Genomic DNA, 26,302 nt, shown 5'->3' with positions numbered 1-26,302 from the left:
ACAAAACCTTATATAAAGTATATACTGTATATTCTGTATATCTGTTATGAAATATAACAGGCATACTGTATATACATTATATCTATAGAGAGAGATATAGAACACATATTTCAGAATTCCGAAGTGATATCAATTGCTTTCAATTAATGGATTTAAAATTGCAGGGAAGGAGAGGTGCCCCCTTGACAGCAGGAGCCCGGCGGCAGATGACTCCATTGCCTCCCAGAGTTCTGCCTCTGCCACTAGCAAAAATCCCAAAAGTAAAACAATACAGCCATCTGTAAACGTAAAGAAATAAAAGACGTGGTTGTTACCATTTCAGAGTATGGCCGAATGTTAAAGGGGAAAACGGAGCCTGCCAGGGCACACAGAAACTCTGGGCTGATCCACATTGGAGTCAGGTCTGGAACATTGTGGTACAGGTAGCGGAAGAACTGCATCAATGTAACGGGATACTCGCGGAGCCAGGAGCCCTCTTCCTCAGACTGCCAGGGCTGTGATCACAGAGAAAACATTATTCACTAGCAGAAATATTAAAACATTGCAGAAGAATTTTTTTTTTTAGAATTTATCAGGAAAACAACACAACATAAAGTACTGTGAAATGGGCAAGATACATTGCAATATAGCAGTTCTATGAAGTAGGTACTGCCGTGATTGTCTACTAATATTGGGAACATGATTTCATATGCAGCCGAATAGACCCCATGAAGGAGGAGATCATGAAAAGGGACATTGCTGCTTATAAGCCCGTTCACATAACCCAGGTCTGTCATTTGGGATGGACCTTCTTTAAAAATAATGGCAATAAATGTAAAAATGATTTATGGAGTAAACAGTGTTACTATCTATATCAGTGCTTGAAGTGGGCCAGTATACACTTCCAGAATGTTCTGCACCTTGACAAAGGGGTCTAAATACCCCAAAATGTTGGATTTATTTATGCACCCTTCTATCCAGTAATGTTTTGTTGACACCATTTACCAGATAGATAAATAGATACAGATATATATATATATTTATATATTTGTCGAGTGGACCGGCACTCTCACTTGCCGTGTTGGCAGTGTTCCGGTGCCTCCTGAAGGAATGGATGATAGGCGACAAAGAAGGCAGTGGCACTCGGAGACTTCAATAAATGCAAAATACTTTATCCCAAATACATGGTGCAATAAAGGAACCGACGTTTCGGGGGTGCGTGACCCCCGTTTTCAAGGTTGTCTAAGATCATGTAGGGAGTGATTTGCCTGGGCAAAGTGCCTGGCGACTGACGTCACGTCCAGGAGGCGGACCCGGATACCACCGGACTCCGGCCCCTGACGAGGACGCTGCATGGTGACGGGCTTTTCTCACCAGCTCATCTCCCATATTTACAGGTAGGAGTCTTATGGTTTGTGTTCACTTGTTCCGGACCTTGAAAACGGGGGTCACGCACCCCCGAAACGTTGGTTCCTTTATTGCACCATGTATTTGGGATGAAGTCTCTGAGTGCCACTGCCTTCTTTGTCGCATATATATATATATATATATATATATATATATATCACACATACATACACACATATATATATACACACACACATATTTTATTAATTCGCTTACATATACACGCTCGTTGTTATGTATAAATGGTCCATAGTGAGTTTTATTACTATTTAGGCAAAAGTATATACTGTTCATAAACGACCTCGGAAACAGTTAACATGTGGAAAAACAATTCTTGGTTCAGTTCTCACTGTATTTTGCCCCCGGCAAAATTTGTAGGTTAATAACACTGTGTCCTGGAGGACAGAACGATTGCTGGAGGGCACTGAGAAATGGTGCCTTTCTAACCAAGCAAAATGATTCTGTTCTGTGCATTATAAACTGACAGATCTCTGGTTCTTGTGCTTTGTGGAGATTAGGTACATTAGAATAATGCTATTGTGTGCCTGGTCTCTGGTAATGCTGCTTTATGCTAACAGCTCAATGGTTTTCTAGAGCTGTAAGCAGAGAGGCAGCACAAAGTAGCAATACCCTAATGCGGGGATTACAGTGTGACAAGAAGGTTCTAGCCCAGGACCTATTATTTGCATCTAAACAAGACCTTACTATACATGGATTCTGTCTGGAGTATAATAAAACCATTTGTAAGAATAGACACCACATATAATCAGGGTACACTTCATCATATGAATGATCGGCTTTGTTGTATATCTGTATCATGCAGATGATACACTGCTCTCACAGCAGTACAACCCGTACAGATACAATACTGTAGCACGACTAATAGTAGAACTGGCAGACCACTTAAACGTAAATTATTTTCTAACAGTTATAACAAAATGCATTAATACTTTTTATTATACAATAACAATACAATAGGCTACCCTGACAATGGAAACACAGTGATTAAAAAATAATAATAATCGAATAATTAGTTATTCATTGTGACATTATGGCCCACTTTACAATACAGTATTGTCATATTGCTATCACATGGCACTTACTGAATTAAGCATTGTCCTGAGCATGCCCAGCAGCAGTAAGGCAGCTTCTGTGCACACATTGTGGATGGAGGAGAACACATTGCCACTGGATGCGGGAACCCCAAATATAAATGTCCAGATGGAGTCCAAATCAAACTAAGGAAGAAACGCATTGTCTTACATTTCTGACACCTGCAATGATGTTAAGAATCTGGGATCCAAACCCGCCAGCTAGAAATTTGCTTGAGGCAAGTGCCATCTGGTGCCAGTGGCAGAGCGGGTCTTTGAGTCTCACATCACAGCTTGCTGTTATTGTATGAGAAACCATCCCTCTCAGCTGGGGAAGGGGGGACTATTGCTACCAAACCAAAAGTAGAAGGAAGACTGAGATCTCAATTACAGCAAACAGAATGAAAAATATTAAACACAAAAGATATGTTTTCAGATTCAAGGCTTCTTTGGAAAAGGGCTTTCCCCTTGTACAATCTATGCATAAGGTCCTACACTTGTAAGCAAAAAAAAATGGGGAATTTAAAATGAAATTATACATGATGACATTTGCCACAACATATAGCTGGAGAATTTATCATTTATGTCTTCCACTATTTCCAAAAGCAAATTAATAATTTAATGGAATAAAAAGAAAAAGGAAAACATGTTATGAATAAATTGGCATCAATATAATAAACTCTTTTAAAATGGAGCAGGAATAATGGCTCATACTGTAAGATCGCCTTAAAAGAAGCATATATAAAATTTGTAGTGCACCCGGCTACAGAGAGATCATCCACCAAAGCAAGATTCCAACGTACAGTTTAAGGGAACAATTTACTTATTTAAGATGTGAGAGTTCACAAAGCACTATAAAGGTACACACATCTACTCTAAGAAGGATAGACAAACGTACAGTACATGCCTTACTGGCTAATTCCTACCTGGCAACCCCGGTTACTTCTGTTGCTGGTCACAGGTGCACTGACCTGCAAGTTCTCAGGCAGTTCAGTGACCGGCTGCTGCAGGAAAAGTGCCATGAGCAGAAAATAAAGTGCGGGTACATTAGTGTGCTTGGGAAGCAGGGACTGAAGAACCGGAAAGCCGGGGAAATGACATGCATCACGGTTAATCTCCCTGAGAGTTGACCTGCCTCCGGCACTCCTTCCCACGTTGAAACCTGAAAAGTAAAAGAAAATATTGTAGTAGAGTTCAGGGACAAATGGTTTGGTGACTTCAAATGACCGTTCGCTGCTTAACACCTCCTGGCTGAACGTTTAGCCACTAGTTTATCCTGCAAGGAGGCTAGATGTGTGTGGACACATCTGTACAATGAATATCTACAATACATTTACCTAGCACCGTGCCAATCTTATTAGTCAAGACAGAGTCTGTTTGGTCCAGCCAGCCTCCTCCACTCACTCCTTCCTTGAACTTAAAGAGTATAGGCTGGTTGCTCAGCAATACCACCAGGATCCTCATAGCTGCAGTGACTGTAGTTGAGTGCAGATGTTCTTCCATTAACATGATGACCCAGTCAAAACCAAGAGTCTTCACTAGTTCTTCACAGGCTCTTGACAAGAGAAGAGTAAAAAATATTAGCAACTTTTTTTCTATGCCACCATACACACTCATCATAAAGCGCTTCTACCTTGCCATGTCAAATAAAAGTTCCTCCATATTTATCAATCTTCCCATCATAATCTCACAAAGCAAAAGGGGCACCAATATTGTGCAGCAGGTAATTGGCTGGCCAGATGTCCGAAACGCTAACCCACCCACATATTTACGATTGGGATGCCGGTGTCAACATCCTCACCTACAATATGTTTGGATTCTAAATGGCGGCATCCAGTCCGCTAAGATGTTAAAAGCATCCCATCGGTACATGATAAATTACATCTTATTATCAATTCTCTAGTATTTTTTTCATTTGCCAAATTTACAAGCTCATATTTTCTTCTGTACAGCCTATCACATAATACTTACTGTAGATTTACGGTGGTCTTCTCCTTGGTAGTATACAGCAGTTTAAGTAACATATCCAACAGTCTATTTCTCAGAAGAATCAGATTAGCAGAAACCAGCCCTCCAAAGTCATCTTCCGTTCCTTATGGGTCACATAAATGAGAAAGATACTATAGCCAAGCATGTATGTAATGTAACACACCACTGTTTTGCATATTGATAGCATTTCATAGAAACAAGATGCAGAACCTTTATAAAGTGAGACATAAAAGAAAAGTCTCGCCCAGTCTTACTGCCCCATGTGGTTACATCATCACAGACATCACTAGATCAGCAGCAGGATCCCTGACCAAGACCAGTACAGTACAGTACAGTACAGTACAGTACAGGGGACACACCAGTTTTGTAAGATTTACTTAATGAATTAATGTGTTTATTTTTTTATTATTAAATATACATTTAAATAAATGAGTAATATAAGCTCTTACCTGGCTCTAGCTTCTCTTCATTATTTACTTCCATAATGACAAACTTCTCACATACTGCAAAAGTAGGCAGTGTGGATGAGATGAATTGGCCAAACCTTGGCAGGAAGAAAGGGGAACATATTATGTAACAAAACAGAAAGCACACTATATAATAAATGGGTTTTCTTTACAACTGTACAATTTATGTTGTGATTGAATATACTACCGGAGTAAGTCGTTGTTGTTGGGGAAGCCTTGTAGGAGGTAGCTCAGGACGTTACTGATGGCAGATATGGTAGGCTGAGATAGGGACATGTCTCGCAGGGTCAGCAGCAGTTTGGGAATTAGCTGGAATTCTCTCATGAGCTTGGCGTTCTTTGCTGCCTCGCTGGAATAAGACACACACTACATTGAAACATACTATAAAACTGCAAGGTTTCTGAAGTCTTTTGACTGTTATTTCATGTATACCAGGCTATCATATCAAAATGTCCTCTCTGTATCACCTTGGATTGGTACTCTCTTCTTCCCTACAATGACACTTTCTGCACATAATATGATGCTCCTCAAGATGCTTCATCTTCCCAAGTACCCCCCCCCCCCCCCCTTACATCTCTCCTCTCCTCCCTTGACTAGCTCCTCCTATACATTATTTTCTTTTAGCTCCATGTTGTATATTTCTGGTGTGGATTATGGGGTCGGCAGTCAATAGGTCGACAGGCACAAGGTTGACATAAAATGGCTTCTCAAAATCCATAAAAGCAATGGGTCAACATAGAGGAAAAATTTGACATATGAAAATATCGACATAGGTTTTCATTGTTTTTTTTTGTCACTGTCGACATCTGATGACACAGACAAGACAATTAGTGTAGCGTGCTTGGCACACTTTACCATTCCCAATTATAGTCCATGTGGATTATAAAGCATGTAAAAGTCCAAAGAAATAAAAAAATTGTGCAAAACTCATGTCAAACTTTTTATGTGTTGACTATTGGCCACATCAACCCATGCTTGTATTGACCTTTTATTAGTGTCAACCCAGTGCATGTCGAACATTTACGGCCCACCTTGACACTGTCAACCTATTGTCCGGATAATCTATTTCTCATAAGCTCTTTAAATAAATAATAAAAAAATATATCCTTACTAATTCCATGATGGGAGCTTGGATCCCTACAGACCCGCTCATTTTCTCGCTCTCATTTCTCGTACAAAACCTGTACAAATATTTACAGCAACAAAACTTTCCTGACATGTAGTATCAAGCGCCAAATCAGGGACTGTGGGGTGAATTTATGAAGCTTGGAGAAGTGTTATCTATCCCCATAAAGAACTTTATGAGCAAGGTGATAATGGTTCAGCCAATCAGCTCTTACCTATCAATTTACATATTGTAGCTGATTGGCTGAACCATTATCACCTTGCTCATAACGTTCTTTATGGGGATAGATAACACTTCTCCAAGCTTCATAAATTCACCCCTGTGTCCCGCTGGAAACAGGAGCTCCCTATTTCTACAGGTGTCATTTCCAGGAGTACAACAATAGAAGGGGAGAAGGGGGAAATGGTATGTCAATCGCACAGGAGGTAAGTTTTCGTCATAAGTATCGGCCCCTCATGTATGTATTGGGAGTACAACTCAATAAAGTCTGGAGGGTGTGCTACCACTGGACAGCTGATTAGAGCAGAAGTTCATGGGGACAGAAACGGGATGTCACTGTGTGGTGCACCCAAAGAATACGTATTAAAATGTAACCTTTATTTAATTAGATAGATAAAATGTAGCGAAAATATAACAGACACAAGACATTAAACATAAAACATTTAGTAAAAATGGATATCTTTATCCATGCGACGTGGGACCCCCGTTCCCTTACTAGTAATGTATTCACTTTCAATTAGTGTTCTGAGAAACTGTCTTTTAAATAAGCTTTATTAGGTACGGTATATTAGGGAATAAGTCTCCGTATAGTTAACTGTGTATGTGACACAGAGTACAGATAGTAGCGGCTAGAGCGCAATCATATATGCGGCATAGGAGCACAATGCTCGATCACGATTCTGGCTATATATATATATATATATATATATATATATATATATATATATATATATATATAATTATTATTTTTTATTTATTTATTTTTTTTATTTATTTTTTTAAGGTCCGTGTGTCTTAATAGCTCCGCTAACACCAGAGTCAGCGAGGGAAGCGCAGTGCGTGACGCGTAGCACTGCGACCCCCTGACTTCTGAGGCATTAACGGGCCGCAAGGCACAATCGTGATCGAGCATTGTGCTCCTATGCCGCATATATGATTGCGCTCTAGCCGCTACTATCTGTACTCTGTGTCACATACACAGTTAACTATACGGAGACTTATTCCCTAATATACCGTACCTAATAAAGCTTATTTAAAAGACAGTTTCTCAGAACACTAATTGAAAGTGAATACATTACTAGTAAGGGAACGGGGGTCCCACGTCGCATGGATAAAGATATCCATTTTTACTACATGTTATATGTTTAATGTCTTGTGTCTGTTATATTTTCGCTACATTTTATCTATCTAATTAAATAAAGGTTACATTTTAATACGTGTTCTTTGGGTGCACCACACAGTGACATCCCGTTTCTGTCCCCATGAACTTCATTTCCAGGAGTAAAAAATTACAATTCGGCTGAGAAGAAACCTGCCATTGGTTATGCAGCACCATTTGCAAATAATAACATTTTGGAGAACGTATCCACCTTACAATTCATGGCCAAAGGACAAGTTTAACGTCTTTACCATAGATGTATAAATCCAAAAAATGATTTACTTTATAACTGCCATTTGATAGTGGACCTTCAGCATCTAGGATTTATGAAGTTTACATATGGTCTTAGTGTCACTCACTATCTATAGGTTCACTTCAAGTTACAGATCTAAGCATTTGCTAAAAATATACCAGATAGGAATATAACAATTGGTAGTAACCATTTGTGACTGTAAGGAAAAGCTTGGCACATGTGGGAAATGTCCGGCTCTTACCTTGACTCTGTTAGAAGCTCAATGAAATGCTCAAATAGTGACAGATGAAGCTCATACGGTGCATGTAACCAGACCTAAGAAACGTACAAGTTAAAATGAGGGCTAACATATTCAAAAGAAGAAGGCTATAGATGTACTGTAGTCTACGCCATGTCTACGCCAAATACACTTTAAAGATCAGGTTTTTAAAAATTAAAATTCTGTCACAAAAGAAGTAGTCGCTCTATCAGAATAATTTTTAAGAAATGCAGATTGGGTATGGATCATTGGCTAGACAGCAACTAGGTCGACAAGAATCGGGTCGACACTACTAGGTCGACATACATGAAGGTCGACATGGGATTAGGTCAACAGGGTCATTGGGTCGACATGGGGAATGTTGACAATCAAAAGGTCAACATGGGGTTTTTCACTTTTTTGTCCTGACAGTCAACATGAACACTAAAAATGCGCACTGCTGCGCTCACCATGCTTCGGGCATGGTGCCTTGCTACGTTCATCACACTATTTTGTACTCCCACCACGCCCTAGTGGATGGTAGGGCATGAAAAACCATCTGTTGGCACATTGGCACGTTGACTGTTGGCACGTTGACTGTCGACCTTCCCCCATCTCGACCGAATGACCCTGTCGACCTTCATGCATGTCAACCTAATGCTTGTCGACCTAGCAACCGTATACCTGCGCAGATTTGTGCTATGCCAGATCAGCATCCTCCATTTGCAAATCACTGAGCACTTTGTCTATGGAGCAAAACTTGGACAGGCAGTAAGAGAAGAAGGTTACAAAGTCTGTTTATGTTATCTTCATGCACTTTAGTTCTTCAACTTTCTCAACACGGATATAAATCTACTTCACGTTTCTAACTGCTTGGTTCTGTCATATACCTCAAAGTCACACAGCAGGTCCTGGAAAGCAGTGGAGTTGGGTATAATGGATGTCTCGTGGCCACTATCCACTGTCCCCACCAAGGAAAATGTAAGATGCAATATGTGGCTGTTGAGAAGTCCTCGCTTTTTCTTCAGTAACATGGCTAACAGCTAAGGGAAATACAAAACCATAACAGAGGTTATACATAGGAGACAGATGAATGTCACATGTCTGCATTTACATTATTTCGCTCCAACGCGGTATGTAGCACTACAATGTGGTGTCTGTTTTATATTGGGATTTTGATTATTCTGTGAAATTTGAAAAAAAACAAGCAATGTCTAACCAACCATATTATGCATGCAAATGATGTCCCCATCTACTAATGAGTATGGAAACAAAACCAACGCCAAGCACTACTGAAACATGTACCATCACACTTATAAATGTATATACCACAGACACTGGAATCAGTTAGTCATAATAAAGGAATATAGTAACAGTGATGTCAGCACCAGCAGCTGTGCACGCCCAAACCAAGCAATACTCCATGAGGCACCATCTACTGGCTGCTGGCTAGTAAAGAAAGGCATTCGTTGGGGTCATCAATTGTAAAATTGCTTTATTATTTAAATGGATGTGAATTAAAAAATTGACAGTAAATAGATAGACAGTCAGTAGGTGGATAGCACATGGTCAGGGTTAAAAGATTGACAGTTAAATGGCCAACATGGACTTGACGTGGAAATGGACGACATATAGTTTTCTTGTCATTTTAATCCATATCTCAACCTCCTCTAGTGCCTTACCCCAATTGTCCCCTCCGGCAGCTCAAGCGCCTATCCCTCCGAAAAGTACCTAACACTAACAACTGATGACCTTTTAACTCTACGTATAGAAAAAAAAAAAAGGGATACAGGTGTGCACTTTGAAGTCATTACTACTCAAAACGAATATATCTATATTATATAGATAGATAAATATTTCTAGTGTATGTGTGTCTCCGTAACACTGCCATCTGCTGGCAGCATGTGAAACTACATCCTTTTCATTGTCACACATGCACAAACACAGAGGCAATCACAAGGTAGCAGACTAGCTTTTGAAGCATTTGCCTCGAGTGGGCTTACTAGTATATAGATAGCAATTAAATATCACATAAGAGGTTGTCAGCATGAAATTGGCAAAAGATATGGGCCTGCCCATCTTTGTTGGACAAACCCCCATCACTATGGGGTTCACGTCTGGGGCATAGGTGCCGATTCTGTGGGTGCTTGAGGGCCCGAGCACCCACGGAAATTGATGAGCACCCACCCACTCAGCAGCGGCCCACCCGCCCGTGTCCCATTGCACTCCCCCTCCCTTGTCGCTGGCACAGGTACTGTGTGGGCATTTATGTACCTGCACTGTGGGGGCATTTATGTATTTGTCACTGTGGGGGGGATTTTTGTACCTGCACTGTGTGGGCATTTATGTATTTGGCACTGTTGCCATAATTTGAATATTGGAGACAACTGTGTTGCATAATATAAATCAGTATTATTTTGTGGCCACGCCCCTTTCCCATGATGCCACTCCCCTATATTTTTGGCTTGAGCACCAACCAGCAAAAACATAAATCGGCACCTATGGTCTGGGGTGCAGGGCACCCCCAAATCAGACTGGCCAAAACCCTCCCCAAGCATCACACAAATAAAAGATAGTATTGAAGTGTCAGGTGCGTGATAGCAGCTACTTAAGTCCATGTCAATCATTTTACTGTCTACCTTATGGTATCGATCTATTGACTGTCTATATATTTACTGTCTATCTTCCTTCTGGATATAATTTAAATAAAGCATTTTTACTTTTTTTATGTGATACATGATTTTTTAACACATTTTTTTCTCTTTATTTCGGTACTTATGTATTATCTGGGCTGCCGATTTTTTGATTGTATGCCTTAACTTAAGGCATACAATCAGATGCGATGCGATGCCCCGATTTTTCCATAGGATTCAATGTTAAAATGGACTGAGTCCATTTTAACATGGAATTTAATGGGAAAAAGGGGTCCTTTTCATACCCCTACTATCCAAGTGGGCATGGAGTTGGATATAAACCTGTGGCGAGCGTAGCGAGCCACCGAGCCCGAAGCGTGGCGAGCGAAGCGCGCCCCGCGAGGGGACGGTATTCTGTGTCCCCTCGCGGGGCTCGCTACGCTTCGGGCTCGGTGGCTCGCCACATGTTTATACCCAACTCCATGCCCATTTGGATAGTAGGGGTATGAAAAGGACCTCTTTTCCCATTTAATTCCATGTTAAAATGGACTCAGTACATTTTAACATTGAATCCTATGGAAAAATCGGGTCCATCGCATCGCATCGCATGCGATATGGTCGGATGCGATGCGATGGACCCGATTTCAAAATCGGCAGCCCAGTTAGTACACAAGTACCTTTATTTCTTATTCAAACAAGCAGTTTTGTATTTGATTCTGCAATTAGTAGCCCAAGCCATTTTGAACCCTTTGTGTGCCAACGTTGCTGTGAGCGATCCCCAAAATATCCTCCAAAAGTCGCTGTGAGCGGCGCTGGCATTTTTAATGGATATTTTGAGGATCTCTCACAACAAAGTTGGCACTCAAAGGGTTCATTAAAACCTGTTTACTTGGGAATTTTCACACCTGTTTTGACAAATTCCCTTGTCATTCAAAGGGTTAATTAACCGCACAAAGCAAGGATATATATCTGTGCAATGAATGGCAAAGGAAAATTTACAATTCTGATGGGTCTTTGTTATGACCAACTGAACAATACACACATTTGGGGCCACGAAGTATATAAATAATTGTCGTTCTAACACAAGTTCATTTGTATTCTCAAATGCCAATAACTAAAGTGTCTGTGTGATACATTGAGTGAACCTAATTAACCTGAAAAGAAACAACCTTCAAATGACCATGTGGTACTGGTGACATCTCTGCTTTGGGAAAAGTAATTTTCTTTCATAGGAGCGCAGATGGAATTCACACAGCTTGTCAAGAAATATGATGAATCTGTGCAGCCTTGGGCAGAATGCTTGATACAAGATGCAAATCTTGCTTTTTTTAGTGAATATTCAATTAGATGACCAAACTATATATTTAATTTATTGTTCCATTACATCATATCTAGCCATCTATTCCTGCTACAATGACAAAAATGTCCCCTGGTACCTGTGCTCAATGTCGATTGAGTCCTATGCAGAAGACCAAACTAATATATTGTTATTGATCGACAGAAACAATCCATGCTCACTTGTCACAAATCACATGGCTATGTCATAGGTTCTCTACATTTCCTATACAGTTTTGCTAAATGATCTTTAGAAATGACTGACAAAAACGTCAAGAAGCTCTACATGCCGTAAAATAATTTCTTTGACTGATTGATCAGGTTCCTCCTTGCAATTATGCCTCCTACATAACCCTGGCTACTAGATCTAAACAGTGAACTTATCTATTTATATGTATTTCCATTATGGTTGTATGGGCAGCATGGATGGTTTAATGGTTAGCATTACTGGCCCTTATTCTGGTTGACTCGCAAGGCTGAAAACTCGAAGCCTTGCGAGCCCCCCAGACACCGCCTGCTGGTACACCCCCCCCCCCCCACCCCACACCTTACACGGCGGGTTCGCCCACAGGGCTGCAAATGGATGTTTGACAAACGTTGTGGAGGGTGTATGCATATCTAAGCAACTCTTAGGTCACTTAGAAATGCATGCACACTCAACAGGAAAAGGGTGGGCAGCTGACCAGTGAGGTCAGGTGCCCGGCCCTCACACTCACGTCATCGGGCGATATCCATGGGAACGGCCAGCGTTTTCATGGATACGCCCATAAAACGTTGGGCGTTTCCATGGGCGATTCCCCCGGCCCGACACTACCCGCCCGCAGTATTGGGTGTGTGCGCACGACAATCACTGTTCGCTGTGGCCGCACGCACCCTACATCTGCACATGTTGAGTCTGAATTGAGTCTGTCAAGGCATGGGGGACCGAACCAATTGGAGTAACCTCACTTTCTCACAGCACTGAGGTCATAGGTTCGATTTCCACCATTGCCCTAACTGTGCAGAGTTTTTATATTCTCCCTGTACTTGCGTGTGTTTCCTCCAGGTACTTTTCCTCCCACAATCCAAAAATAGTCTGGTAGGTTAAAACTAAATTAACCCTTGAATGTCTGTGTGTGCGTGTACATGTGATAGGGAATATTGATTGTACACTCCACTGGGGCAGGGACTGATGTGATTGTTCAAATATTCTCTGTAAAGCGATGCGGAATATGTGTGTGTGCTATATAAATACCTGGTAATAAATAAATAATCTGATTGAAAACATTTTCACTTTCCTATTGTACATTTGTTTCTCAAGATTCTTTAATGTTTAATGTCTTGAAATGTTTTCCCCAACACACCTGGTAACCTTTGATTCTCTCCATTTCTTTGCTTGCCAGTGGGTTGCTCTTTACAACACAAACAAGAGCCTTTACTGCTGCATATAGACCTTCAACATCAGATGCCATTGCTACTAGGCCAAGGATAGCAGCGGCACCACCAATATACTGCAAGGTGGTGGCCACAGGTTTAGGGACAAATGTTCTGACCCCTGGAAAAAATAAGATTGTTATTGTTTTTAAATCTAATCCTAACTGTACTTTCTCAGACTTAAACAGAAGGACGTCTCAAGCGCAGTCCTGCAGGTGGTAATTGAATTGCCCCGGTAGACCAATTAGCCCATGTTTAATTATGCTGCTAAGTGGCAATAAGTTCTACCTTGGTTTAATACATTTGCCTCTGTCAGAAAAGAGTCCTGCTGACAATTCTTTAATAAGCTTATATAGATCAAATGTTATCATTATTAACATGTCTAGTTTCAGCTTATTACATAAAGTGACTTGACTGATAATGAAAGTAATCTTGCACATATGGGTTTAAATCCCCTGCATTCAGCTGTGGGTGGAGTTGGTAAGTTGTGTTGCAGAGTATATTGTTCACTAATGTATTATGAATAGCAATGTCCCTTTACTACTCTTAACTATGACCAGCTTCTAGCTCTCGGAAACAGGCTGCTGCACTGATGACCCACCCCTTTATAAACTAAACAGAATACTGAAATTTTCCTAGAATGTTTACTTTGTCACCAATACACCAAAACAATAATAGCACCAAAGAGAAATGCAGTGATCCACAAATACGGCTGCTTCCACAAGTCATCAAATGTAAACAATAAAAAAGAGTGGGGAGCATGATCTGTTGAAATAGCTCATATGAAGGAACTACGAAGTATTTTTATAAAATGTACATACAATGATAAACTACATGTTTCCCAGTCTATGTATTATTTATACTGCCTTTGCACTGCACTAAACATCATGGTTTATTGTACATGAATGCATAGCAACATGGGATATTATGCAGTGGAAATTCAAGCCACCTGGCATTTAAACCTGGGTAGCCAGCAGGGTTGAACACAGATAACCCATGACGATGCATCCCAGGGCCCCTTCACAGCAATTAAATAGCTGGCACTAGTCTCCAAGTGCCAGCTCAAGACCTGCCTTTGGTGATCTCACCCGCCCAGCATAAGTGGGAATGGCAGTGTAAAAGGGCACAAGCTGGGTGTCACTGAGGTTGGAGCTGGATACAAAATCCTGGATGTCACCCGGCTAAGCGGTATAACAGTATACTGTGCACTCTACAGCTATATAAGAGATGACCATGGAAGGGAGAAAGGGAAGATACTGCCCATCAATCATTGCAGAGCAGAACTGTATACAGCTCACACATTACTAATGGATGACACATGGCTTACCCAAGTAGCCAATGAGAGCTGCTCCTATTGTTCGTGCGGGTCCATTCAAATGTCCAGCAGAGTTATGTAGCAGTTTCACAGGGGTGGCATTTTCATGAGACGATATCGCTAGCTAAGAAAAAAACAAATAGAAGGGAAACTTTACTGAACAAAGAAAGAATACTGGATGATATATTTATAAAAGTAGTCTTTAAAAGTGGTCTTATAAAGAATCTAAATAATGTATTACTGAAATGCAAAATGTTAATCTGTAAATGTGTTGGTCTCTAGAAGACTACAAATAGAAAAGAAGAAAATGTCTAAAATGAATAATAAAATAAAATGGGGGTAGCAAGGTACAAATCACCTGCACAGTGGCACACATATCTACAGAAAGGGGAAGCATAAATGGAAGGTGTGATATGTTGCATCTTAAGATGCCAGGAGCTGTGCCTAGAACTACATGCACTGCACATACAAAACCCAATTTCATTCTGAATAGACACAAGGGCTGTAATGAACACACATATGGCAAGTCTTGTTCTTCCTGCAAAAGGATCTGAATTGTACATAATCTAGGAATGGCAGGGACTGGACCTCAATTCCTCACTGATCGATATAATATACAAATATTACCAGGAGATATGTCACTAGCAGAAACCTTAATGGGCCCTAGACTCAAATCTTCAGAGAGTCTGGGCAGCTTTTACTGTAGCTATACTATCTGTTATTTTTTAGATGGGAATGAAACATTTAAACACACAAAGAGAAGTTTGGACCATTTAGGAAAGTTGCTAATATTTCTTATTAGACTAGATCAGTGGTTCCCAACCTGGGGTACTAGTACCCCTGGGGGTACTCTGCAGACCAGTTGGGGGTACTTGAAAATAATATTGGTAATGGCGGAAGAAGAAAAAGTCTCCCTATGGCAAAAGAAGACTACCATTGACATGGAGACAACCACGATCTGCCATTTCTGGTTTCATCTGCAGCGTCATCGGCTTCTCCTCGTGCTTTTGCCCAACCAACAGTCCACTAAGAGCTACCTGCACTGCCCTCAGACATCAGCAAACATCTGCCCCGCACTGACATGGGTGAAAGAAGCATTAATCCTACAGACGTTAGCGGGAACTCTGGAGACAATACACAGCCAGCGGCCAGACAAAGAGGGACCCTATTCCTGACCATATACTAGTCCACGGCTACCCCTCACTTCCACTCATAAGTACTGTGGATATTTCAAATAGAGTGGAGGGGTACTTCTAAATGAAATGCCTAATCAAGGGGTACGGGAGAGAAAAAAGGTTGGGAACCACTGGACTAGATCATGTGCTTTTCATCATGTTTCTCATTATGGGCCAGATGTACTAAGCTTGAAAAGTTATAAAATGGAAAGTGATAAACCACCGGCCAATCAGTTCCTACCTGCCATGTCACAGACTGTGTTTGAAAAATAACAGGCAGTAGCTGATTGGTTTGTGGTTCATCACTCTACATTTTATCACTTTTCAAGGCTTAGTACATCTCGCCATATGAAACAAACACACGGCCCATGTAACAAAGGGAAACCTGTAAATATGTACATGGATATGGTCCCCAGAGTAACACTGTTTCAATTAATACAACATAATTAATAATCAATATCCAAACTTTATAGAGGAAAAGCATAAATTAACTATATGAAATATGTCTTAGAGGACTGCCATATTTACTCCCAAAATAATTCCTAGTCACACAGAGATCTCTGAACATTTGGCCAATGATTATCCTCTGTGAATAAATGGTCTTGTTATCGGATAACCTGCGGTCCACTTACAAGTACGGAAACACAGAAAATGTAAAAACAGTAATAAATTATTATAGAATATACATTACAATGAAATGGATTTCGGCTATAATGTGAAATATACAGTAGTGGTTCCTAAGCTGAATCCTGGACAAGCCATGCTGTAATGCAATGCTGTGTGGGTCTTCTGATGCATGAAGACCCACACATCTGCCCCACCTGTAGTGCAGCATGGTTTTGCCCAGGTGACCAGTCCCTGTACTTGCTTTTTTGCTTTTCCACCACAGAATCTAGCCCGATATACAATTTAAGGCAGCCAAACGGAATTACAACTTGCATAATGAAGCTTACCTGCTTTGCAATTGCTTTGCTGTCCAGTTTGTTATAAACCTTTCGTATTCTGGCCACAGTCAGAGAAGACACAGAGAGTGCATAGAGCCCAAAGGACACCTTTTCCTCAGGCACCAGTGACACCAGGGACGAAGTTCCCGATTCAGACTTTGAATCTTTACCTATGAGAAAAAGCAATGTTCAATCATATATTTCCCCAAAACATTAATCTTCAGGTAAAGTGCATACAGGATTTAAAATGTGTCCCTTCCACACAGTTGTAGGTCTAACTAGTTGGGACAGAGGTGTAAAAAATTGGATTTAACAAGAAGTATTATCTCCATTAGTGCCAAAGAGCCTATCAGGGCTCTTCAGCTGCTAGAACCTGTGTAGCCTATACACAAGCACTCTATACCATGCTGACTCCTCAGCTCCTGGCTATTTAACCACAGGCAGCACAAAACATTAAAAGCCACAGAATGTTACAGAGGTGTCATCATACATCAACCCTTAATATGCCTCGCAATAGGACATGCCTGGCGTGAGTGAGCAGACAGGTCCTGTGCAACGCCGTTCGCATCAGCCATCTTACTTTACCATAAATGTGTCTTATGCAAATACACACAAGCAAACTGCGGATTTAAAGAATATGTGGTATGCATATATTCTGTGTGCAATGGTGCCTGCATCTGCATATGAAATTCTACATTACAGTGTGTTATAGTGTTTTTTAAAACAGTTAAAGCTGCTTGTGCGTTCTTTTGACAACATTCCAAGATTTTTTTTTATGGAAAAAGTCACACAGCAAGAAACTCAGCACTACCAAGTCATGCCACACCTGGCGGGTATAGAAGTGCTATTTTATGTGGATATAGGCTAGATGTGCTATAAGTGGCGCAAGCAATCATGCGTCCTCCAGCACTATCATTACATTTATTGCAAGAATTGCAGAGCATGGTGCATTGAAGTAGTCCATTGAGGGGAGTGAAGGGTGTCACTTCTTACAAAGCATGGGGACACCGAAATAATTAGTTACAGCACATGCCTGTTTGAATGATGACATTCAACCATTTTCTGACAGCGTTAATGGTGCTCTGTTGAATCTGACAATACAGAGTGTGGACCCTCCACGTATGTATGTATGTATGTATGTATGTATGTATGTATGTATATATGTATGTATGTATATATGTATGTATATATGTATGTACATATGTATGGTCAAGCTGGAAGATATAAGATTTACCGTTTTCTTTTATATTTAACTGGCATATAGCCAGTGGACAGAAATGTTAGAAATGTACACTCCTGCTCAAAATACATACACTAAAGTGCCAAAAATCATGGGCTAGCAATATGTAAAGGTAATGGTAGGTGGCACCACCATACTGTGACATCTTGGAAATGGGCAGTCCTGCATCAGTTGTAATCTGACATCCCATAAGTCAGTCTGAACACCGGCTAGGCTGCACATGGTGAGACAACAAGAATTACTGGACTTTGAATGGACATGATGATAGTGGGTGCCCGACAGATGGGACATCTCATTTTTGAAAATTGTTCACTTTCATCATTCCTTGATATATGGTGTGTTCTGGGAATATCTCATGGAAGGTGCTAATTACCAGCCACCATGGACAGCACAGTGATCACAGGTTCTTAATGATCAGAACGAGAATTGTCTGTGGTAAACGGAAAGCAACACTGGCTCAAATAACATCTAGGCTCAATGCAGGAGGTACAAGATGCATATCCAGCAGGTTAGTGCTGCATTCCTTAGCTTCCATGGGAAATAGGACGACCAATCAGTTTGCCCCTGTGAACACTACAACAATGGACACCGTGAATCAAGGAGCATTCTGCAGAGTTCCGACTAATGGTGTGGCAACCACAATTGTCCAACATGAACTAAATTGAGCATTTATAGGATGTGGTGGAGAAGTCCATTTGCACCCAAGATCCTGCGCCTACAAATATCAGGGAACCGCAGGAAGCTAACCAGGCAGAATGGGTAAACATCACTCCAAAAAGTCTTCACTTCCCTTGTGAAATCAATGCCACATTGAGTTGGTGCATTTCGCAGGGCTGGAGGAAGTTTGACACAATATAAGACACCTATCCCATGACTTTTGGCTCTTCACTGTAGTATACACCAAATGAGAAGTTATACAACATTGGTATGCAGTATCTGTACCACTAGTTTATGAACTCACATGGAGTACAAACTGCTTGAAAGCTTCCAACATAGTTTGGTCCCAGTTCATATATAACACCAACACTTGCAGCCGTCAGGACTTCTTCCAGAAAGTGAGTTGGTCCCAGTCGCCACACCAGAGAAGAAAGCTGGCGCTGAGCTGGCGGAGTGCCCATGTAAGCATAGACTGTGCTCACTACCGGTGGATTAGCCAAGCCAGACCCTCCTGGGGTGCTGTGTACGTAATGGAGCTGCAAACATAAAAAACATAATAATAGTTGGTGAGACATCTAATGCAATACAACAATGCAGCAAGCAGACCAAATTAACATTCATTTCTTTCAAAAAGTTTCTTGTAACATATCACTGGCACAAGCAAAAGTAGTTTTATGACAAATTTATTGGTAATAAAATGCTACACTAATGTGCCCTATTAATGTAGAAGGGGGGATGGAGGGGCAAGGTCAGGTCTAGTCATACAAGACATAATGAAAAACAAACGATCCTCCATTTCCAGGTTTTCAGGCCAGTTGCCCTCCTCATTGCTTAATCATGTGCGGTTTTGTGTTGTTCTCATAATGCAAACAGTATATTACTAACGTTGCACTAGGATCCTGAATACAATTTATGCTAAGCCTGCGGAATATCTGTCGTGTGTAGTAAGACTACTTACTGTAGTAGTGTACAGCTGCAGAGTGCGTGCTGATAATTGCCGCAAATCGCTCAATCCAATGGCATGATTAGTATGCCACAGATATGGTACTTAATATCTGGACTCACAGATATTTGCTTGCATCCCCATGGTGAGGTATACAAAATTCTTTGTATCTGGGATAAGAGTGGGCTGCAAAAGGAGCGCATTGTGATGCCGAGGTTTCAGCGCCATTGTGATGGCAAACTGTCCCCTTCAAAGCTTACCTATTTTGTTTGGATACTATTTCAAAGTATCATATTAAGAAAATGTTACTGATTCTTGTATTTACAGAATTCACCATTGTATCCTCTAGTAAAAATTGGTAGATGTTCATTTCAGTATTCAGTACAAACTCCAGCACTGTTTACAATACTATTTACAATAATATTATTTAATACGATGCAATGGTTTCTCCAGAAGAACATTTCACCACTCTGCAGAAGCTAAATATATATATATATATATATATATATATATATATATATATATATATATATATATATATATGCAATAAGATCGCACTCCATACAAAAAATATTCAACTGCTGGGGTGACGTCCAGAACTTTCCTTACAAGAAACAAAGTCCATGTATATAAAGACCAAAAAGACACACTCTCCAGACTGTTTGATGCAAAATAAAAAGCTGTGTATTTGTATTCACATAAACATCAAATGTAAAAAGAAGGGTACTCAACGTTAGCGTTTCAGTCCATAAAGGACCTTCCTCAGGAGTTAGACAACAAGGGCATCCATTTGGGGTGAAGCACAGCGTGGACCACACAGCAGGTTCCTACAGCCTGTAGGAACCTGCTGTGTGGTCCACGCTGTGCTTCACCCCAAATGGATGCCCTTGTTGTCTAACTCCTGAGGAAGGTCCTTTATGGACTGAAACGCTAACGTTGAGTACCCTTCTTTTTACATTTGATGTTTATGTGAATACAAATACACAGCTTTTTATTTTGCATCAAACAGTCTGGAGAGTGTGTCTTTTTGGTCTTTATATATATATATATATATATTTTTTTTTTTAATATATATATATATATATATATATATATATATATATATATATATATATATATATATATATTGATATGGCTATATGCAAATGGAATAGCTCAGCATACCACCAGCTCTTAGCACAAGAATTTTTTTCATGTTTGCAAAATATTAAGAGCATATACTGTAGTCATTAGTGTATCTAGTTTTCTGTCCTGTTAAATGATGTGAGAAGCAGAAAAAAATATATGTCTTCATTGAGAAATCTACAAAACCTCCTTTTAATGAGCCCTGTAGGAAGGAATTCTGCAGCAAGTCATTAAAATGAACTGGTATTGCATAAAATTCCAATCATTATTACAGTTAATGGGTACAAATATACATAACAAATACTCCCACCTTTACTGTACTGACAAGTTGCCCATCTAGGTAGAGCGCTGCGGTGCTATTTTTCAGCATGCCTTTACTCATCACTAGAACCAGATGATGCCACTGGCCTTCCATTATCAGCTCCCCACAGCGGAACTGGGAACAACAAGGCAGGATCTCATAGAAAGAGGACTCTTCACTGAAGTCATCCACTGGAGAATATACATGGCAGGCAGACAATGAACATATAGATTTGGCTTGTGGTACAGTTTATCATTTGTTTACATTTAATTCACACAAGAAAAACAATAACGGGTGGTGCAAGTTCCCCAGTGACTACAAGACAATTGACCATTAACTAACATTCATCCCTACAAAGACTGTATACCTATTGGCCCTTATTCAGATCTGATTGCAGTACAAATTTCTTCTCAAAATGGGCAAAACCATGTGCATTGCAGGTAGGGCAGATGTAACATGTGCAGAGAGAGTTACATTTGGGTGGGGTGTGTTGAAACTGAAATTTAAACTGCAGTGTAAAAATAATGCAGCCAGTATTTACCCTGCACAGAAACAAAATAACTCACACAAATCACAGATCTAAATAAGGGCCATTGTCTATACATATAGGTCTAGTGTCTGTGTGTCTCTGAAACCCTGCCATCTGTTGGCAACGAGTGAAACTACATCTCTTTCTCACATGCACAAACACAGAGGCAATCACAAGTTAGCAGACTAGCTTTCGAAACATTTGCTTCAAGCGGACTTACTAGTACTATTTATTGTACTTATGCTACACAATTACACTATATTATACCGCTTTTACACTGCCAAAACGTTTAAAAAACCTGTATTTTTAAACAGTATTTAAAACGGGTCTGAGCCTTCACATTACAGTAGATTACCGTTTTAAATATCGTTTAAGTACCATTCACATCAGTCAACCCGTTTAATCCCCTAAACATGTTTCAAGGCAGAACGCAGGGGATAGCCTATCACAGGTCTGTAGTCTGTTGTTTTTACTAAATACCGTTTCAGAGCCATTCTCACTGCATAAAAACCGGCTCTGAAATGTGTAGGACTCGGCCTTTTAAACGTTTTGAAATACCGCTATCTTTAACCGGTAAATTAACTCTGGCGCTTTCCCACTGCAGCCTTAAATGTTTTGAAATGGGAAAAAAACGGCAATATATCGTTTAACAAGTGCGGTGTGAAAGGGGTATGAGTGTTACAGTTTACATTTTATAATATTGTTGCTTGCTTATGTATTTGACAATTTATCAATTCTAATACACATGCCTTCAATTACACTACAGATGGTTTAATGGGTTAGCGTTACATCCTCACAGCACGGAGGTCATTGTTTTGATTCCCACTATGGCCCTAACTGTGCAGAGTTTGTATATTCTCCCGGTGCTTGAGTGGGTTTCCTCCGGGCACTGCAGTTTGCTCCCTCAATCCAAGAATACACTGGTAGGTTAATTGGCTCCTGACAAAATAATAAATAAATAACCATCGTGCTTACATGTGTTAAGGCAGACTAGACGGGCCAAGTGGTTCTTATCTGACAGCTATCTATGTTTCTACTGTATATATGAAAAATTAAAATGTCCCACTTAGCCGAATAACAGTTGTTGATGTTCATTACAGATGCTTTGCAGATTCATTGATTAGCCTTACATGGTATATCAGCTTCTCCAGTTGCCATGTTCTTATAGAAAACCCTTACATGCTAACTTTTAACACGTTTAAAAGTTCTTTTACACATACGTGACTATGCAATATAAATAATGCAACAGCATATGAAGCAATCAGTTTGTTAAGAAATGTCATATAGAACCATGCAAGGCCAATTGTGCACATATACTGAGCAGAGTGCACAGATCTATACACATATGAATATGCAGTCATGGGATGATATAAAGGGCTTGATCAAATTTTTAATTAATTTGGTAGAGACCGTTGTTTTGGACCAAGACACGCACAAATCAATGTAGTCTAAAACCAGCACACTGGCGGACACTTTTGTGGTGCTCCTAGTAGCTGAATTGTTCAATTACATATACTGTAGGTGTCTATATACTAAACCTTGGAAAGAGATATAGTGGATGGTAATAAAGTACCATCCACCTCAAAAGCTGCTTACATGCTAAGACGATAGCAGTCACATTTGTCATTCCATCCAAAACAGAAAAATAAATAAGGCCCATCGTTCAGTGTGTATACATGATTTACAGGGGTAAAGTACCAACACAAAAGCTTCTAAAGCTGAGCACACACAGAGACAATAGCAGCCCGATTTGTTGTTCCCGGCCAAATCAGAACAATAAATTGGGCATATTGTTCAGTTAGTATACTTAATTTGCCGTTGTCCGCAGTCGCTAGGGATGTCTCTCGGTCGGCCATGCTGCACGGCCAACATGTGTAATGAAGGAAGGAACAGTATGTCGCTTTGGCCTACCCAGGGACCAATATGCAGGCATGCCAGCCTGAATCATCATCTGGGTGCACATTGGCCAAGCCCCAGGGTGTCCCCAGCTTCACTGTATAGTTGGGGCAGATGTATTAAGCCTGGTGAAGAGATAAAATGGAAGGAGATAATGCACCACTTTATCTCTTCGCCAGGATTAATACATCTGCCCCCTGGCTGTAATATGGAGGTTAGGAGCTAATTTTCTGTTACCTTATCTTAATCCATAGTTTAGCTACCTTAGCACAAAGGCCCATAGTCACATTACCCACCTATAAAAACCACATTAGTAAGACTATGTTGTAATGAAGGACTAATGGTTGGAAATACAGTAAATCAAGTGAATATTTACCATAGTTCTGAAGAAGCTCTTCCTTTGTAGATACAATGAGGGACTTGTCTTTAGCAGAGAGGACAATGGCGAGGCAGACATAGTGCTGCTCAGAGGAGTTTGCTCGTCGGACGAGAGTAAGAAGTCTCACTGGGTGATTATTTGGTGGAGAACTGAAGTGCTCGATGCAAAACCAGGTTGAATATGTTAAACCAGAGGGTGGTGGAAAAAGGCGTTCCCCTTAAAAGAAACAACAAGACAACAATTAATCATATTAATAGTAGATTTTAAAATCATGCATTTGACCTGGAAACTGTTAAGTAGAACATTTAGCTGATAAAGGCTCACAATCCCTGGAGATAACACGCTTTATGTGTTTGCTGTTTAATATGCAAATGAATGCGCATCACATTTTTTAAAATTCTTATGTTTATAAAAAGTAATTTATGAAAGTTATCACATTAAACATATCATGATAATTAGGATACAAGTTAGTGATGAAAGATTCTAAATACTCCTTCAAAGAAAGTATTCTTTAAACGTTACATTTAGTTACTGAGAATAAAGGCAGGTCATGTTTACTTAGGAGATCAGCATAAATCTCCAGCACACAAAGTGATAGGCTGGATTTTTTTTAAATAATTTGTTTAATTATAACAACCCCAATCTGTCTAGCATAATCCTAGATATATTGTGTCCAGGACCCCTACAGTTGCCACTGTATCACCCCTGTTGTGCCAGGTTAACAGCCAGGTGGACAGGGACTACAGCCTGAACAAAAAATAATGATTACAGCCAATATTCTGAGAACCGTAGTAGTCTGGCTGGCCGCTTCCATGCCACTGCTCTCTAAAATGCATGAGCTTTGTTCCATAGAGATGTATATACCCACTAACCTAGGTTCAGTTATGCCACATGTTACATTGAGCATCATATTTTCCATCATCCCCCCCCCCCTCCCTTTTACGTGATTTACATTTTTAACGTTCTTAAGGTGCCCACACACTAAAACGATTTTTGGGCCGATTGGACGATTTCCGATACATCGGCCGATATATCGTCTTATATTTACCGATAATCGGTCGAAAATCGTCCAATATCGGTCCGATGCACGCTCCCGTGGATCTTTAGCTGAATCTTCTGATCTTACGTGCTGCACGAAAGATCAGAAGATTTAACAAAAGATCTATAGGAACGCACACGGGATCTTAAGAAAAATCTTTGGTAAAGATGTGCACTTGCCTGAAATCTTTTGTCCAGGACGGACAAAAGATTTCAAGGCTAATTTATGCACACATCTTATGATCGCAGATCTTTCTATCTTTTTATCTTTATGCAGCCCCTCACTCTGCTCTTCACTCACTTTACACTGTTGTTTTTTATTTTTTTATGTTGTACACATGAATAACGTGTCTTTTGTCTTCATGCATTAAGCAGGACTGCGCATAGATTGAATGGAGTCCTGTTCAATGTATAACAAAGGTGTGATTTCCCTCTTATCATCAGGACTTTATTTACTGGAGCTCTGTTTACCATGTGTTACTCAGCTGCTAAATACAGAGAATGCAACTGTGTGTACACAGAACACAACACACTGCTGGCCTGCAATATTTTTGTTAATATACACATTATAAATACAGGTGCAGTGTATACTTGGGTCTAGACCAGTGTTTCCAAACGGTGCGCCTAGGCTCCCTCGGGTGCCTCCAGACACTTGAAGGGGTGCCACGGGTTGGTGGTCCAGGACAATTCAAATTATTTATGGACAAAACCAGTGCTGGTGGCTGCCAATCATGAACTATGTGTACAAACAGAAGCAAATCCTGCCCTTTACCACATAACTGACCCTAAGAGTCAGATATAAACACAATCTACTTACATTTATATATATTTTGTTGGGCCAAGGGGTGCCATGGAAAAATTCTAATACTCTAGGGCAGGGGTCCTCAAACTTTTTAAATCGGGGGCCAGTTCACTGTCCCTGAGACTGTCGGAGGGCCGGACTTGGGTGTAAATGGCCATTTTTTTCAAACAGAAAGGCGAACGCAGGAGGGTTGTATCGAATCAATTTATATATATATATATATATATATACACACACACACACTGCGCAGCATGCACTGTACATCCCCCGCCCCTGTCTGTCTGTCTGTTGTGGTGGCTGCCGTTACTGTGTACAATTGTACACAGTAACGGCAGCCACCACAACAGACAGGGGCGGGGGATGTACAGTGCATGCTGCGCAGTGTACATACATACTGTATATATATATATATATATATATATATATATATATATATATATATATATATATATATATATATATATATATATATATATATACACATACATACATATATATCATTTTAAATATGTTAGTATAAAAAAAAACGCACCTCTAACAATAAGAACAGTCAAGAGTAGACTGTGTGCGGACTGGGACACAGTCAGTGTCTGCTCAGTCAGTGCCACTGCTCCCTCCGTGCTGCCTTCTTGTCCGGCTCCTCTCTCCG

The 26,302-nt window shown here is 40.3% G+C and overlaps 1 protein-coding gene across 5 annotated transcripts in view; it reads right to left on the bottom strand.

Annotated features, from left to right (window-relative positions):
• WDFY3 (WD repeat and FYVE domain containing 3) overlaps positions 1-26,302 on the bottom strand; it is a 237,277-nt gene that overhangs the window by 69,802 nt on the left and 141,173 nt on the right. For 4 of the 5 annotated variants that reach the window (XM_083176583.1, XM_083176592.1, XM_083176609.1 and 1 more), the window contains 15 exons: positions 23,811-24,029; positions 21,019-21,200; positions 18,945-19,176; positions 16,753-16,913; positions 14,637-14,748; positions 13,240-13,430; positions 8,819-8,971; positions 7,932-8,005; positions 5,121-5,282; positions 4,916-5,010; positions 4,449-4,569; positions 3,815-4,032; positions 3,404-3,639; positions 2,490-2,624; positions 315-494 (listed from right to left, as the gene is read on the bottom strand). In XM_083176583.1, coding sequence (XP_083032709.1) covers positions 315-494; positions 2,490-2,624; positions 3,404-3,639; positions 3,815-4,032; positions 4,449-4,569; positions 4,916-5,010; positions 5,121-5,282; positions 7,932-8,005; positions 8,819-8,971; positions 13,240-13,430; positions 14,637-14,748; positions 16,753-16,913; positions 18,945-19,176; positions 21,019-21,200; positions 23,811-24,029 — 2,471 coding nt within the window. The remainder of the gene's footprint in view (positions 1-314; positions 495-2,489; positions 2,625-3,403; positions 3,640-3,814; positions 4,033-4,448; positions 4,570-4,915; positions 5,011-5,120; positions 5,283-7,931; positions 8,006-8,818; positions 8,972-13,239; positions 13,431-14,636; positions 14,749-16,752; positions 16,914-18,944; positions 19,177-21,018; positions 21,201-23,810; positions 24,030-26,302) is intronic. The other variant, XM_083176599.1, reaches the window with a different exon arrangement.

This window comes from Crinia signifera, chromosome 1 (genome assembly GCF_055691185.1).
Source record: "Crinia signifera chromosome 1, ASM5569118v1, whole genome shotgun sequence".
NCBI classification, from domain to species: Eukaryota; Metazoa; Chordata; class Amphibia; order Anura; family Myobatrachidae; genus Crinia; species Crinia signifera.
This window is presented reverse-complemented; position numbering and strand designations above follow the sequence as displayed.